The sequence below is a fragment of the Arvicanthis niloticus genome, chromosome 25, assembly GCF_011762505.2.
Source record: "Arvicanthis niloticus isolate mArvNil1 chromosome 25, mArvNil1.pat.X, whole genome shotgun sequence".
NCBI lineage: Eukaryota > Metazoa > Chordata > Mammalia > Rodentia > Muridae > Arvicanthis > Arvicanthis niloticus.
The window spans coordinates 2,281,625-2,299,453 of NC_133433.1; the positions used below are offsets into that span (position 1 = coordinate 2,281,625).

The 17,829-nt window shown below is 43.0% G+C and overlaps 1 protein-coding gene across 1 annotated transcript; it reads left to right on the top strand.

Moving 5' to 3' along the window:
- Positions 1-1,714: 1,714 nt before the first annotated feature.
- On the top strand, positions 1,715-8,652 carry Gja10 (gap junction protein alpha 10). The gene is made up of 2 exons (XM_076924033.1): positions 1,715-1,795; positions 7,116-8,652. The coding sequence occupies exon 2, from the start codon at positions 7,132-7,134 to the stop codon at positions 8,650-8,652; it is 1,521 nt and encodes a 506-aa protein (XP_076780148.1). The 5' UTR covers positions 1,715-1,795; positions 7,116-7,131.
- Positions 8,653-17,829: the final 9,177 nt, after the last annotated feature.

The following is a 17,829-nucleotide window of genomic DNA, read 5'->3' on the forward strand; positions in this document are numbered from 1 at the left end:
GAACTGGACTACACCTTCAGCCAGAAGCCTATATAAGGATATAAAAGAAGGAAGCATTTGGTTGTTGCCTTGCAAGCACATCCGTTCCTTTATTGACATGAGAACCTTCTTATTTCAGTTACCAGCATATACTGAAGACCATCCAAGACATCTAGCCTTTGGACTGAGCAATTGCTGGATTTTTAGACTTTCTGTTCACAGCCAGCCATTGTTGGATTATCTGGACTGCAGCCTGCAGACAGTAGCCCCTCTTTCTTTCTTTCTCTCTCTCTCTCTTTCTCTCTTTCTGTCTCTCTGAATATTCATATAAATGTAATCCCTATATAAATAGATAAATATATCTATAGATAGACATATAGATACATATAAATGAATGTAGATACATATAGATATATAGATGACTATATATAGACATAGATTTAGATGAATATATCATATATATATACACACAAATATATAGATGAATAGGTAGGTTGGTAGGTGGAGATAGAGAGATAGATAGATTAATTCTATAAAATTTGTTACTCTAGAGAACCCCAATTAATATGGGAGGGAAGCCAAGGTCAAGAGCTGGAGAAGGACAACATTTAATTGGAGCTGGCTTACAGGTTCAGGGGATCAGTCCATTATCATCAAGGTGGAACATGGCAGCACCCAGGAAGGCGTGACACAGGAGGAACCAAGAGTTCAGTATCAAACTTGTTCCCAATTCAAAGATGAGAGGACTGGTTTCCAGGCAGCCAGGAAAAGGGTCTAAAGCCCACCCCCACAGTGACACACTTCCTCTAACAGGCCACACCTACTCCAACAAGGCCACGCCTTCAAATAGTGCCACTTCCTGAGCCAAGCATATTCAGATCACTACAGGGACTGTGTAATAGTTACTCACTGGTCGCCAGCATCTGCTTTGATCTGTTAAATAGGTACCTCAACCTTTTGTCTCAGGTTTCTTCGAGACCTAAACAGTACTGTTAGTCCCTTTAATGTTACAGTAAGATGATACAGTCTTATAATATGACTATTAAAGATGTTGTAAATTACAAATTAGAGAAACTAGTCCCTGGTTTTCTGCAAATTATTTGACTTCTAAAACCAGACATGGGTTCTGAGGATACTCTTAGCTTTCCAGTTCTCTCTGTATAGAGAAAAGTATTTCCTGAGCCATAGATTGTAGTCTAATGGACTCTCACTAGAATGCAGTGTACACACAGGCTCAGCTCCCCTCTGGTGTACAAGTGTTGATCCTGCTATGGAGATGTTTCTTGTTTTAGCATGGCATAGTTTGCAAGAACACGTTAGGTTTGACTGTCATTCTGCTCTCTTTTGCGAACATTTGATGAGGCCAGATTCAACCCAGGCAGCTGTTTGTGAAACTGGACATGGTGTATTGATCTGTGAGTGCTGATTTCAAGAGCAATCAATCAATGGACTACAGAAATGTACCCAACTCAAATTAAATTATTCACAAACAAAAAGAGACAACTATTGTTTAACTCTTTGTTTTCAAATGGGTTCTACCAGAAGGTGTCCTAACATGGTATCAACTAAACAAATACTACAAGAAAATGGCAAATTAGCAATGGACAGTTATAACTGGGGGATGGGAGTGGCAACTAGGTTAGGCTACATTGATCGAGACTGCTGTGTTCATTTTGAATTAAAGCCCCACAGCCACCTGACCAGAGCCTTTATACCAGCAATCGGCAGCGGAAGCAGCTGTGCTGTTAATCAGCCACACATGGTGCGACTTGAAGGTTCTGCAAATTCAAGTGGACTTTTCTGGTCTAACTGTAAGGTAAGTGATAAATGGGCAGGCTGTGCCGATTATGAGAAATGTGTAAGAGATCCCTCTTGCGATAGAAAGAAACAATCTAAAATCAAGTTCTGCTGTTAACTTATTAAACGGGAGATGCTAAGTTAGCATCTGTTAATAAAACAAGCCCGAATGGTTGAAGGGTCTGTAGTCAGCCGTAGTCACTAAAAAGTTCTTTTTAGGGAACTTAGAACAACTTCTTAGAACAACTTTTGTACGTGACCTTGTTTTTCCACACTGCTGTCAGTTTATCGTGATTTCTTAGGAACTTCAGAAAAATTTTCTTTGCTATTTAAAAACAATTTCCACACTTAAAATAAACAGGGACAAAATTAAGCATATATATTTTAGGATGCCAAAATAGAGACTAAAAATAAAACCGAATATTTTATACATTTTTAGAAGAATAATTATGCAAAAAGCACCTTGACTTAGATAGGATCAAGCTTAAGAAATTATTACTTGAATGACTGATATATATATATCTTAAATTATATTTAAATTAATATAAATACATTTAAATTTTTCTACACTCTTTTTTACATTTCAAATAACTCATGAATATATAGAATAAAAATATTTAAAGTCCTCATTATTTTTTCCAAGTTTTGTGAGGTAGGCTTTGTGCTGCGGCTCACGCCTGAAAGCCTAGCCTTGGGAAGTTAAGGCTGGAGAGATTTTTTGTGGCCGGTCTGAGCTGTATAGTGAGACTATGTCTCAAAACAAAGATCCTCAAATTATGAGAAACATCTACTTTCTCAGTTCTTGAGCTGAATAATTTTATGTCAACTTGACCCAAGCTGGGGTCATCTGAGAGAAGGGAACCTTAAGTAAGAGAGTCCCTCCATAAGATCAGGTTGTAGGCAGGCCTGTAAGGCATTTTCTTAATTAGTGATTGGATGGAGAGGGCACAGCTTATTATGAGTGGGGCCATCACTGGACTGGTGGTCTTGGGTTCTATAAGAGAGCAGACTGAGCAAGGCATGGGAAGAAAGCCACTAAGCAGCACCCCTCCATGGCCTCTATACCAGCTCCTGCCTCCAGGTTCCTACCCTGTCTGAGTTCTGACTTCCTTTGATGATGGACAGTGGCAATGGAAGTGTGAGCCAGATGATACCTTTTTTCCTCAACTTGTGCTTTGATCATGGTGTTTTATTGCAGCAATAGAAACCCTAACCAAGACAATTTTATTTAAAATTTTCTTCATAGGTATGTATGAAACAGTCTACATAAATGTTTTTATAAAATCGTATTTTCTTTTATTAAAAAAGGTTTATTTTATGCGTATTAATGTTTTGCTTGGATGTATGTCTGTGCATCGCTTCCATGCTTGGTACATGCAGTGGTCAGAAGAGAGAGTTGGATCTCTTGAAGCTGGAGTTATGGATGCTTGTGATCTACCATGTGGGTGCGGAAATCATAACCATTCCAATCATAACCATAACCAAAGCCATCTTTCCAGCCCCAGTCACAATTTCTTAGAAATCTGTTTTACCTATTTTCTGCCTCTTCTTCCTTATAATTCTTCCTGTATCTATACTCCTTCCCATGTTCATACACACAATATACATATATACACACACACATATATATACATATATGTATATATATATATGGGCACATATATATACACTCATATATACACATATGTATACTCATATCATATATCATATATCTCTTACGTACTCATGCATATATGTGTATATTTATGGCATTTTAATTTTATTTGGAGATTCAAAGTCTTATGATGACCTATGGATTAATTTACATGAGGAATAATAATGAGTTTCCAACTCCTGTTGGGTTTTCAGGTGAAACTCCAATGTGTGTGTGTCCCACACCTCAGATACACCATGACTGTGGTTGAGTTTGTGGCTTCTGAGATAATGCCTAGGTAGAGGTGAAACTTCAGAAATTATTGGAGAAATGAATGTAAAAGTTAAAAATTATGCCATTGTTGCTGACTTCAGGGTGGAAGCTGAGAAAGCTCACTTCAGAGACAGAGACTTGAAAATGAAAGCTTTGTTTTCTAAGGGGTCAGGGAGGTGGCCAGTTCAGGATCTAAACTGCTTCCCAGAAGGGAGATTGCACATGTTTAAAGGATGGGAACACAAAGCAAGGGGGAGCTGCTGTGTTATCCAGTTGTAGTTTGACATTACAGGTTAAGCTGGGTTAAGCAAGGCAGTTTCTGTTAGAGACTGGGCTGTATCCAGGGCACCTGGCTTCTGGGTCTTTAATTCTGCTTTTGCAGCCAGGTTCCCTCCTGGACCCTGGGCTGGAATTTTAGAATGATAAGGGGGCAAAGGAGTGGGCAAGCTGTGCATAGTCAATTAGGGCATAACAGGCAACTGGATATATATTTTGATAATCTATGTACCTTGGTTTAGATAACAGCAATTTCTATATTCTTTACTTTGTTTAAGAAAACACTTGGAGAAGTGGAATAGATGTTCATTCCTAGGCCTGGGAACTTGAACTTGTTTGATCCTGCCAGCAAGATGGAGAAGTTGTCCTTGAGATGGGTGGATTCAGACAACTGTTTACAACATGCTGTTTTGCTATTGGGCAGTCCCTAGCTCCCCTAAGGCTTGGGACCTTGAATTTAGTTTCTTCTTATGACTAAATGGAGTCTGAAAGTAAATTGGTAGTACTTAGAATACATTTCTTTTGTTTGTTCCTTACAATTGTCTACTTTAAGTTAATTCTATTTCTCCTATGATTTTCATATCTGAAAGCCCTCCACATATTAGAAATCTTGAGACTACTGTGCTGGCTAGTCTTGTGTCAATTTGACACACGAACTAGAGCTCTCTGAAGGGAGGGAAACTTAATTGTAAAAATTCCTCCATAAGATTTGGTTCTAAGGCCAGGCAGTGGTGGTGCACGCCTTTAATCCCAGCACTTGGGAGGCAGAGGCAGGTGGATTTCTGAGTTCAAGGCCAGCCTGGTCTACAGAGTGAGTTCCAGGATAGCCAAGGTTATACAGAGAAACCCTGTCTCAAAAACAAACGAACAAACAAAAAAAAAAGAGATTTGGTTGTAAGGCGTTTGGTTAGTGATTGATATGGGGGAGGGCCCAGTCCACTGTGGATGGTTTCATTCCAGGGCTGGTAGTTCTCCGTTCTATAAGAAAGCAGGCTGGGCAAGCCATGAATAACAGGCCAGTAAGCAGCACGCTCCATGGCTTTTGCATCAGCTCCTGCCTCCAGGTTCCATTTCTGGTTGCGTTCCGGTCCTGACATTTTCCAATGATGAGCTATGATCTGGAAGTATAAGCTGAGTAAACAAACCCTTTCCTTCCCAACTTGCTTCTTGGTCGTGGTGTTTTCATAGCAGCCACAGAAACCCTAAGAGTGTTTTGACCTAACTGAACCTCAAAAAACAATTCTTCTGGGATAAACAAAGTAACTTGTGTATGACACTTATGCCTTGATTCTTTCCTAGACTCCAAGCTTTCTAGAGAAACAGTTTATATTAACTTTTCCAAGTTTGCAAGAATTCCATAAAGACACAAGACATGGTGGCATAGCCCTTTAATTCTAGCACTTGGGTCACAGAGGCAGGCAAATCTCTATGAGTTTGAGACCAGTCTGCTATACAAAGTGAATTCCAGGACAGCTGGGGCTGTTATGCAGAGAAACTCTGTCTTGAAAAACCAAGAAAAAATTCCATGAAGACTTGCTTTCCAGATGTGTCTTAGTGGCACTGTTTTTGTGTCTGCCTAAACATTACCAATACCTTGACCTGAAACAATTTCCAAGGATTTCCTTGGTTGATTTCTCTTTATGTGTACTTTATCTTACAATGATAGCCATGTGTGGTATATGAGGAGACCCTACTTTGTTTTCCCTGTTGATAATTAATTCAGTGAAAGACTCAAGGGAACATATTGATTCTTTCTGTGTAGACCCAGATACCATGGAGAGACTCTACTTGCAGGGGGTGCACCTTTTCAGGAAGTGAGACAGAAAATGAAAACATCATAAAATTCTTCTAGGCTGAATGCTGCATGTATGATTGTGGAAGCTTAGGAAAGGGGAAAGTAAGTGGCGGTTGGCCTGCGTAGAGAAGATCTAGAGTATTTGAATCTTAAGATCATTCTAGATGTGAGATAAATGGGCCTCTCAAATGAATAGAAAAGTAAGCAAGACCATTGAATACATTTTACAAATATAGAAACTAATGGGTATCCTAGCATGAAAGAGAACTAACTGCATGTGGCAGAGAAAAGGATAAGAAGTAAACTGAGTCAGATGATAGGCGGTTAGTGTTTTGTTCAGAAACTGAACAAAATTGGAAAATTTCAGTTTCTTTTTTTTTTGTTTTTTTTGTTTTTTTTGTTTTTCGAGACAGGGTTTCTCTGTATAGGCCTGGCTGTCCTGGAACTCACTCTGTAGACCAGGCTGGCCTCAAACTCAGAAATCCGCCTGCCTCTGCCTCCCAAGTGCTGGGATTAAAGGCGTGTGCCACCACCGCCTGGCCTTCAGTTTCTTCAAGTATGAAGTCTGTATCAGGAGTTGTTGTGTGTTGTGGCCAGAGCTGCCCCACATTGGGGGCCAAAATGTCACGGACTGCTCTGTCAATGTTGGAACCCGCACTGCCAGAAGCATTGGGGGCTAAATTGTTAGAGCCTGCACTGCCCCAAGCTGCTCCAGTCCGAGGGTCAGGGTTCAGCAAGAGAGAGAGTGAGGACGGACGCGAAGAATGGAGACCAGAGTGTGATTCAATCCCGTTTATTCTTCAGTCTCTTCTCTCCAAGTCCCTAGTTCCTAGCACCTAATCCTAGTTCCAGTTGCTAGTCTCTTTCCCAGTTCCAAGTTTTTTCTCCAAGTGCTAAGTGCCTAATCCAAGTGTCTAATCCAAGTTGTCTGTCTCAAGTGCCTACTGTCTTGTGCCTAATACTTAATAGTAATACTTTCTTCTGTCTGCCTCTCACCTTTTATATGTCTCACTTCTAAACCACACCTCTAAGTCACGCCTTTAAATTATGCCCTTAGGTCTTGTCTCTAAATCTGATCTCTAAGTCACACACCTTTAAGTCTCACACACCCAAGGGAAAATCCTGGGTATCTAAAACAAGATGTTATCAGAGTGTGCTCAGCTGTTGTAGGCTACTGTAATCAAGCCTCTTGTCAGGGTATATGGCGGCTCAAGATGGCTGCAAGGATGATAGCCGCCTTCTGTCGGCTCCCCACAGTTGTGTTGTGGACTTAAGCAAAGGATCTGTGCTATTTATGAGCATGCACCTTTTAAAGTGACATCCCTCAGTTTTATTAACCTCCTTGTTGTCTGTATATTTCAGATGTGAATTCCTAACCATGGGAGATTGGAATTTATTGGGTGGCATCCTAGAGGAAGTCCATTCCCACTCCACTATAGTGGGGAAAATCTGGCTGACTATCCTCTTCATCTTCCGAATGCTGGTCCTGGGTGTTGCTGCTGAGGATGTCTGGGATGACGAACAGTCCTCCTTTGCCTGCAACACCCAGCAGCCTGGTTGCAACAATATCTGTTATGATGATGCTTTCCCCATCTCTTTGATCAGATTCTGGGTTTTGCAGATCATCTTTGTGTCTTCCCCTTCTTTGGTGTATATGGGCCATGCACTTTATAGACTCAGGGACTTTGAGAAGCAAAGGCAGAAGAAGAAGTTATACCTCAGAGCCCAGATGGAGAATCCAGAGCTTGACTTGGAGGAGCAACAAAGGGTAGAGAGGGAGCTGAGGAGACTCGAGGAGCAGAAGAGGATTCATAAAGTCCCTCTGAAAGGATGTCTGCTGCGCACGTATGTCTTACACATCTTGACCAGATCTGTGCTTGAAGTGGGGTTCATGGTAGGCCAATATATTCTCTATGGGTTTCAAATGCATCCCGTTTACAAGTGCACCCAGCCCCCTTGCCCCAATGCAGTGGACTGCTTTGTATCCAGGCCCACAGAGAAGACCATTTTCATGCTCTTCATGCACAGCATTGCAGCCATCTCCTTGTTACTCAATATCCTGGAGATATTTCACCTCGGCATCAGGAAAATCATGAGGGCACTCGATGGCAAATCCAGCAGTGGGAACACTGAGAGTGAGAGAGACCCTCCATTCCATTCAACAAACTACTCAGGGGCCCAGCAGTGTATGGTTTGTTCTTCTTTACCTGAAAGAACCTCACTGCTTCAAGCCAACAATAAACAGCAAGTCATCCGAGTCAATATACCAAGGTCTAAAAGTATGTGGCAAATTCCACATCCCAGGCAACTGGAGGTAGATGTTTCCTGTGGCAAAAGAGACTGGGCTGAGAAAGTTGACAACAGTGGACAGCTCCATGTCCATAGCCCATGTCCACATGACCGCAGTGCCAGAATTCAGCACCCCGGACAGCAATCATGCCACTCTGTCTTTGGCCCCAAGAATGCAATGTCTCAGTCCTGGTTCGGTACAATGACGGCTTCTCAACACTGTCCATCATCTGCGTTAGAAACCTGGGAGCGATCCCAGGGCCCAGAAGTTTCAGGGAAACCTCTCACAGATCGTCAGAGTCACTTACAAGGCAGTGATGGCAGTGCTAGAGAGAGTGGGGTTTGGACAGACAGATTAGGCCCAGGTAGTCGCAAGGCCAGCTTTCTATCGAGGTTGCTGTCAGAAAAGGGACAACCACATAGTGACTCAGGAAGCTCAAGGTCTCTGAATAGCTCCTGCTTGAATTTTCCACACGGGGAAAACAGCCCATCACCTCTGCCGTCAACCGCTGGGCACAGAGCCTCGATGGTAAGTAAAAGCAGCCATGGTGACACACCTTCTCATTCTTCTCCTTTCATCATACATGGGACATACGTATATGTGTATTAAAAAAGAGGTTGAGAGAAAAATTAATTTATGAAAAATTCAATTCATTTATTATATTCAGTTAAACTTAATAATAATTGAATATCAAATAACTGAAGTGAATAACAATAAATAATAATCATTCAATTAATAAAATAAATTTATAGAAAAATGGGGCTGGAGGGATGTCTCGCTTAATAAAGAGAACTGAACTGCTCTCCCAGAGGACCTGGGTTCAAATCCATATGGCAGCTCACAGCTGTCTGTAATTCTAAGATCTGACACCCTCACATAGACATGCACTCAAGCAGAACACCAATGCACATAAAATAAAAATAAATATGCTCTAAAAAGAAAAATTACACTAATCATGATTATAAGTGATATATGGTGCGGTAAAAATACCATCTCTTCCATGCAAAGTCTCAAAGCATAGCTGTGGAAGTGAGGCAGGGGAAAGCTCTGCGTTAGTGGAAGGGGCAATACCAAGGGACCCAATGGCTGAGGAAGGAGCAGGTGATTCTACAATAGTGGCTCAGGGACACTTAAAGGTGAAGTCACTTTGAAAGATGTTTCTTCAGAGTTGTGAGGGCTACAGCACACAGGAAAAGGTTGTACCATTAGAAATGCAGGGTAACACACAAGCCCTAACTTCCAGGCTATCTAGCTGTGGGTGCCAGGATACAGAGTAGGATGAGAGATGTAGAGACAGGGATGGCCAGAGCAATGCACATGAAGGCCCTGCAGTGAGGGACTACAGAACCAACAGAAGACCAGAAACAGAGCTGAAGAGATGGCCCACTTGGCAAAAACATGCATTATGGTAGCAATCCATGTGCCCTTTAGACAGGATGATGCATATTACTTAAGAGATGGCTCTAAGAGCATTAAATCATGCAGTATTAATATGACCTTCATTAAAGACAGGTTTTACTGGGGAACTGGATACATAACAATCAATATTCTCCTGACTACCTGTGTGTTCATAATATGCTGTGGTTACCAGTAGCTACACCATATCAGATTTGTTTTTACCAGCTAATGTCTTTCCTTATCACCAGATAGGTTCTGTCAAAGATCAGCTAACTAAGCAACTATAAAATAAAAAGTGTGTGTATGTGCATGCATGTGCATATGCTCATGTATGTGTTAGTGGAGTGCTGGGAAGATGGGTCAGTTGGTAAAGTACTCAGAGTTCCAATCCTTAATACACACATAAAAAGCTGTAATGGCAAAACACACGAGCAATCCCAGCTTTGGTGAGGCGGAGACAGTAGGCTCTTTGGGAGCTGCTGGCCAGCTAGTCCTGCCAAATCAGAGAGCTCTAGGTTTGGTGAGAGAACCTGCCTCAACAAAAAGATGGAGAGTGATAGATAAAGACAGTCTATATCAATCTCTAGCCTCCACGCTGTGCATGAACATACACTCGTCCCCCCACACACTCACAAACACACACTCACACACATACACGAAGAGAAAGCTGAATCCATCAAGGTACAGAGAATGACTTAGAACAGATACTATTTGCAAGCTTGAGTTGCTCTCATCTAACTAAGGAGGCCATACACTGTTGATTTAATACCTCGGGCAGTAAAGGCAACACAAATATCTAGTGATATATTTCCCAAAGACTAAGACTAGCATTGCATTGGTTTAATTTTGTTTCACCACGAGAGTAATATTTCCATAGTCCTCATAAAGCACAGTGAACAACTAACTATTTTTGTTTCTTTGTAATTCAGAAACAAAGGGTGACTTCTTTGTTTTAATGATTGCTCTGAACAGCCAGGGTTTGCTTTTGTTTCCACTAAAATGAAACTCTCCCAAGTCTGGGGGGACCCCGAGTTGAGCTCACTTGGTTGAACTCACATCTCACAATGGTTGGGTCCTTCCACATCAATCACTAATTAAGAAAATGCTCTACAGACTTGCTGGCAGCCCAACCTAATGGAGGCATCTTCTTAATTGTGGTTCCCTCCACTCAGGTGACTTTGGCTTGTGTCAAGTTGAAATAAAACTAGTCAACACAGAAGGGAACTTTTGCCTCAATGCTTCTTTTCTTCTTCTCAAGTCAAGGCTTCTCTACAAAGCCCTGGCTTTTCTGGAACTCAATATGTAGACCAGGCTAGCCTTGAACTCTCAGAAATCCACTTGTTTCTCTCTCCCAAGTGTGGGGATCAAAGGCTATACCACTATGCCCTGCTACCTCAATAGTATTAACAAGGGCATTTGAAGGGAGATTTGTTATGATTTATTAAACCTTTGGCCTAGAAAATTTTATTACTTACCAATTGCTAATGAAGAAGAGAAAGAAAAAGAAGGAAAAGGAGATAATTTCTTTTTAAAAAGTGGAGACAGGTCTTCCACTCTAGCAAGGGCCTGGTTCTGGTCTGGATGGAATTCCTTGCTATTGGTCCATAATAAAGTCAATTTTTGGGAAAAGGAAGTGAGTTACTTGTACCAGGAGGTACTATTAGGTTTGGAGACTCACAGTTCTCCGGGCACAGCTAGGTCTAAGTCTATATTTATTGGCTTGTGAATAGGCTTGAATTTTGTCTTAAGGCTATCTGCTTCAACCCAAGCCCAACCTCCTATGATCCATTGCTGTTCCCTGTTCATCCTGCAGAGGCCAGAAGACAGCTCTGGACCCCTCCTCCACTTTCTCCTCCCCCTAAGCTGTAGTTATAGATGTTAGTGAGCCACCCATCATAGGTGCTGGGAACTGAATTCTGGTCCTCTGCAAGAACAGCAAGTACCGTTTACACTGAGTCATCTTTCCAGCCCCAAATGGAACGCTCTATATTTGAATTACTTTCTGTATATACTGAGGTTTTGTCACCAGATGTATAAACTGGGGATATAACCACTCCAAGATATGACTGAGGGGAAGAGTTGGGATGGTGCCACCAGATGCATCTAGAACAGTTCAGAGTGGAGAGAGGGAAGTATGACTGCAGACTGAACTGGGCCTTGAGAGGAGAGAGACAGGAAGAGTGAGAGAGGACAACAAAGAGAGTACAGGCTAAGGAGACTATGAGACAGGAGCAAGAGAGAGGAGGCCAAGTGGGGAAAGATAGAAGGGGGGGGTGAGAAAGCACATAGCTGGCGTGACAGTTACAACAGAATGAGAAGATGAGAAAGGGAAGGAAACCCATGAGCTGAAGAAGTTTAGTGTAGGGATGGGGTAAGAAAAACAGAAGAGCAACCAGTATTTGTGATACCTAGAAAGCCTGGAAGCCAGCATGGCTAACAGGCAACATAGCCGTTTGTCCTGAGTTTCTTTTAGACCTGACACATTCCCCTGTGAAGATCTGGCTTGTTGAAGAACAGTCATAATGGGGTTTAAGAAAAGGCTGACCTTTGTTTTAGGGCTGGAATTTGGACAGACTACAGTGGGAAACGATGAGGCAGTTGCACGTAGGATTCAAAGCTTTCCTAATAAGTTAATGGACAGAACCATCTTCATGACACACATCTGGGGAACCGCACAGAGCTACTCTGTGCAGCAGACTTTGGATCCCTGCTGTTTGAGCTTCCACAGAGCTCAAAGTAGATGGGCAGAATTGATTTCACAAGCCCTTTTGAGTCTATTTTTGAAATCTCTTTCAGAATATGCTTCTAGAACTTTCATCCATTATGAAAAAATAATGCACCAAGAGCAGTTGCCATCTACAAGATGCCTTTGTCATCTCAAATTGGAAGAACTCTACACTATCCACCAGGGTGTGTGTTTGGATCTGGAGTGTCTTCCAAGGTCCAGGTTAAATGTTTCAGAATTCTTCCTTGGAGATTGTAAAACCTTTAGGAGGTACTAGTGAGAACTCTTAGGTTACTAGAGATGTGCCCTTGAAGGAAATGTGAAACTGCAGCCCTTTCTCCTTCCTTTTTCCTTTGAGCCCTCTCTACTTAGCCCTGGCTGTCCTGGAACTCTGTAGAGCAGTCTGCCCTCAAGTTCACACAGATCTACTTGCCTTTGCCTCTCCACTGCTGGGACTAAATACATGGCCACCAAGCTCAGCTCCCCTCTTTTCTTTTGCATACTTGCTACACGGTAAGTCTTGTCATGTACTCCTGCCATAATGTGCTGGTGAGCCACAGTCCCCAAAGCCATGAGTCCAACTGACCATGGGCTGAGGCCACTAAACCCACCAGCCAAAGCAACCATTTCTACTTTGTAAGTTAATTCTCTTGGGTATTTGTTACAGTTACAGCAAGTGACTAACACAACTGGCAGGCAGGGTTCACCTCTGCTGGAGACTCTTACGGGAGGCAGCCTCTTACAACTCTGCCTGGTCATGTCATTTGTGGCAGGTCTGAAGACCCACTGGGGAGGAATTGTGAGAGAAAAATTCTAGAGACAATTGCTCATAGTTCCTGCCCTGAGGATTAGAATGCCATTTTCCTTTCCTAATCTCAGCATCCCAGTGAGACACCCGTGGTGGTTTAAATAGGTATGGCCCCCATAGACTCATGTGTTTGAATGTTTGGTCCATAGGGAGTGGCACTATTAGGAGGTGTGACCTTGTTGGAGTAGGTGTGGCCTTGTTGGAGGAAGTGTGTCACTGTGAGGGCAGGCTTTGAGGTCTCCTATGCTCAAGCTCTGCCCAGTGTGGAACCTAGTCCCCTTCTGCTGTCTGTGGATCAAGATGTAGAACTCTCAGCTCCTTCTCCATCACCATTTCTGCCTGGATGCTGCCATGTTTTCCACAATGATGATAATGTATTTAAACTGTAAGCCAGCCCCAATAAAATGTTTTCTTTTATAAGAGTTGCCTTGGTCATGGCAACTCTTCATGGCAATAGATACCCTAACAAAGACAACACCCAAAGAGAACAGCAGATCTGCAGCAGCAGGCAGAGGTCTTTCTAACAGATCCAGAGTAAGCTGGAGGCTCTGAACTCAACCTGGCCTTGAGCATACTTCACATTTGTAAGGGAACGGCTGATGAGAAACTTCTCATGTGAGAAAAGATTTGAGAGGATGGTTTTCAGCTGACATTCATTCTAAAGCCAAGAAAAAAAGCCAGGTTCAGAACTAAGTCTTTTAGTTAGGAGAGATGACAGAGGCTCTGGTTACTCAACAAAATGATGAACTGGGTATTAGGTCTATCTTGCACCTTACTGACACAAATTGGTATAGTTATGCTCTAATTGTATTTTGAGAGAAAAGTTTTAGTTTAACAGGAAGGGTGATATGTAGGAGGAGCTAAGGTGGGAGGAGTACGGAGAGGAAAAGGAGGAGTAAGGAGAGGAGGAGGAGAAGGAGGATCTAGGTGATGAGAGAGAGAAAGGGGGGGACATGGAAGTGGATGTTCACATGTCTCTGCCAGTCAAAGATAGTTGATATATCTAGGTTGGGTATTGGGTTACACTTCTGATTGATATTGAGCATTACCATACTTATAAAACATTTGGTTAACATTAAAAAATTATATAAAAGCTAAAAAAAGAGAAACTTCCCATGTGATTTCTTACATCAGTTCATCTTATGAGTTTGTAGAAATTGAGCAATGACTCAAACAGGAGCAAATGTGCCCACAATCTGCTCATACCCCTACCGACACTATTCATTGTCAGTGATAATAAATGTTGACTGTGGTCCAAATACTGTTTCCACGGGTTACCAAGAGGCATTACCTTGTCTTTACCCTCCCGGTGGTCAGGACCCACCCAGGAGAGGAGCTTCAAAGGGCAGGTGGGCCCCACAGTGCAGAGAGGCATGTAGGTTGTAGAAGGAGTTATTTAGCTCCTTCATCTTGTATCACATGACCAGATTGCCATGAACCACTGGCCACATATCCTGTAACAAAGACTTCACGTAGTAAGAAGAACCAATTTGGTTCAGAATCATGAAGCTCTGTATCGTTCGTGTGCTGTGTGCTGGATAGTTTTATGTTAACTTGATACAAGCCAAAGTCATTGGGAACCTCAATTAGGAAAATGCCCCCATTATATCGGGCTGAAGGCAATCCTGTAAGGAAGGCATTTTCCTACGTAGTGATTGATGTGGGAAGGTCCATCCCATTGTGGGTGGTACCATCCTGGGCTGGTGGTCCTGGGTTCTATAAGAAAGCAGGCTGAGCAAGTCACGAGGAGTAAGCCAGTGAGCAGCACTCCTCCATGGCCTCTGCATCAGCATCAGCTCCTGCCTCCAGATCCCTGCTCTCTATGAGTTCCTGTCCTGATTTCCTTCATGATGAATAGTCATATGGAAGTGTAAGCCAAATAAACCTTTTCTTCTGCAAGCTGCCTGCTGGTCATGGTGTTTTATCACAGTGATAGAAACCCTAACTAAAACATCCGGTGAGGTAAATGCTCACAATGTGTTAATGTGGCACATGGCTCACACAAAGTTCCACTAACCCTGTACCTGCCTTGCAAATGCCTGGTCTCCTGGTCTCCTCCTCTCTCCTCCTCTCTCCTCCTCTCTCCTCTCCTGTCTCCTCGCCTCTCCTCTCCTCTCCCTCCCCGCCCCCCACCTCCCCTCCCCTCCCCCCCCCCGTCCTTCCCAGTCTCCCTTTCTTCTTCTCCTCCCATCTTTAGTATTTCACCACACACAGTTTTCCTATCCCTTCCTCCTTCACTTTCTTCATTCTGTGCTTGTTAGTTTTTGCTTGTTTATAACTTATTTTTATTTTATGTGCATCGGTATTTTGTCTGTGTGCGGGTATGAGTTACAGACAGTTTTGAGCTGCCATGTGTGTAACTTTCATTTTTTTCAATCCTATTTTTATTGATGGTTCTTAAATGCTTTAACCTTCCTTGTAACCCACCACCCACCAGAGGTAATAGAAAAGAAAGGACACAGGGGAAGTGGACCTGTTTAGAAAGGTTCTTTGGAGCAACTCCCATCTGTGTCATCCGGAAATGAGCAGTTCAGTTCACAGGTTAGCAGGCAGCAGCTTGATGCACTCGTAAACCCCTCACGGATACACCAGCAGTTCAGTTCTGTAGAGTCTGGTTAGCAACAGCGGTGACACACCTAGTAGAGACAGCCAGGCCTCAGCCTTGGCTCGAGTCAGCAGGAGGGACCTGGAGGGACACCAAGAGAAGCTCTCAGCTGTGCCTTTCTCAGGGAAGAGAAGATCAGTGAAGATGTGAGACCCACAAGCGTTGCACACCTAGCTGTACCAGCAAGCCAAGCTCTGTCTCTGTCACGCCGTGGAGTCCTATTTATACCCTCCAGACATCACGTGTCCTCTGCGTGCCTTGCCTCAGCACGTGCATCCAATCAGCCCAAGTCTTTGGAAGCAACAACAAACTGCAGTGCACCACCAGAAGGTTTTTGGTGCATTTCTCTCTGTGGCATCCTGACAAATGCAGCTCAACTATGCAATGTAAGGCGGACCAGTGCATGTGTGTCCTTAGCAAAGAATCTTTCATCACGTGTCCTTTTACGTGCTTGCTTTAGCAGAACATCTTCTCTCCTGTGTCTGCCTCACTGAAACATTTCTTCATGAGTCGGCCTTAGCCTTTCACACCTGTGTCCACTTTAATGAAATGTTCCTTCATGTGTTTGCCCCAGCAAAACATCATCCAACTGACTTTCCAAAACACTCTTTTAAGTTTCCACTTCACATGTAGGTGCTGGGAATTGAACACAGGTTATTTGAAAGAGCAGCAAGTGCTCTTAACTGCTGAGCTATCTCTCCAGCCCCTGTTTGTTTGTTTGTTTTTGGTTTTTCGAGACAGGGTTTCTCTGTGTAGTCCTGGCTGTCCTGGAACTCACTCTGTAGACCAGGCTGGCCTCGAACTCAGAAATCCACCTGCCTCTGCCTCCCAAGTGCTGGGATTAAAGGTGTGCGCCACGACCGCCCGGCAGTTTGTTTTTAAGACAGGTTCTCACTATATAGTCCTGGCTGGCCCGGATCTTTCTAGATAGTCCAGGGTGGCCTTGAACTCACTCTTTAATCTCCAACATTCTGGGATATATGGTATGAACCACCATGCTCATATCTTGTCAGTTTTTGTTAACTTGACACAAATATAGACATATCAGAGAAGAATCTCAACTGAGAAACCGTCTCCATCAGATTGACCCAGGCACATCTTTGGGGGATTTTCTTAATTAATGAATGATATGAGAGGGCCAAGCCCACTGCGGAGAGAGCCACTCTTGTGCATGTGGACCTGGGATGTATCAGACTGTAACCTGTAAGCTAAACTAAACCCCTTCCTCCCAAGTGGCTTTGATCAGGGTTTTGTCATAACAATGAAAAGTTAGTATAGCACCCATGTCCTTCATTTCCCTTCCTTCCTTCCTTCCTTCCTTCCTTCCTTCCTTCCTTCCTTCCTTCCTTCTCCTCCCTCTTTCCCTTTCTTTCTCCCTTCCAACATGATTTCAGGGCATTGACCAGGCTCGTCTTCAACTCTTGGCCTCAAATGGTCTCCCTGCCTCAGTGTCCCGAGTACTTGGAAATACCACAGGTCCTTGGCATCTGGTTTGGGGATTCATTACTTCTCATGGAAGTGATTTCAGCATAGACTTCCCCGTCAACCCTTCCCCATGCCACACCTTCATTTGTTTCCATCCTGTAGTTAAAATAGCTGCTAATATCGGTTTGGGTAGATTATTGTTTATTTTGTAGTTTTTAACAAACTTTTTTTTGTGAGAGTACAAAAGAAAAGTTTCTACATGACATTTTCATATAAAACTTCACATATTGAGTGCTTAGCTCATAGCCACCAACAATTACCCTCTCCCTCCTGCTTCCCTATCACCCTCTCTCCCTCCCTCTGGTCCTCCTCTTCCACCATATGCTCCTCCGTGTGTGTGTGTGTGTGTGTGTGTGTGTGTGTGGTCTCTCCCTCTCTCCCTCTCTCTCTCTCCCTCCTCCCTTCCCCTCTGTGTGTGTGTGGTCTCTCTTCCTCCTTCTCTCCTCTTCCTCCTCCTCCTCCTCCTCTTTCTCCTCCTTCCTCTTCTCTCTCTCTCTCTCTCTCTCTCTCTCTCTCTTTCTCTCTCTATGTGTGTATTTAACGCTAGATTCTGAAAATGAGCAAAAACGTGGTACTTGTTTTTCTTTTTGACTCTGGCTTATCTTGTTTAAAACAATGCTCTAATCATTTTTCTGTAAATAACATAATTTTGTTCCCTATGACAGAATAAAACTTCATTGTGTACACAGACCACATTTTTGCATCAATTCTTCTGTTGGGTATCTAGGCTGTCGTGCATCTTGGGTATTGTGGAGAGTGTTCAGA

Bases quoted from the DNA above. Each gene is read 5' to 3' on its own strand.
- Gja10 (XM_076924033.1), top strand. From the start codon at position 7,132: ATGGGAGATTGGAATTTATTGGGTGGCATCCTAGAGGAAGTCCATTCC.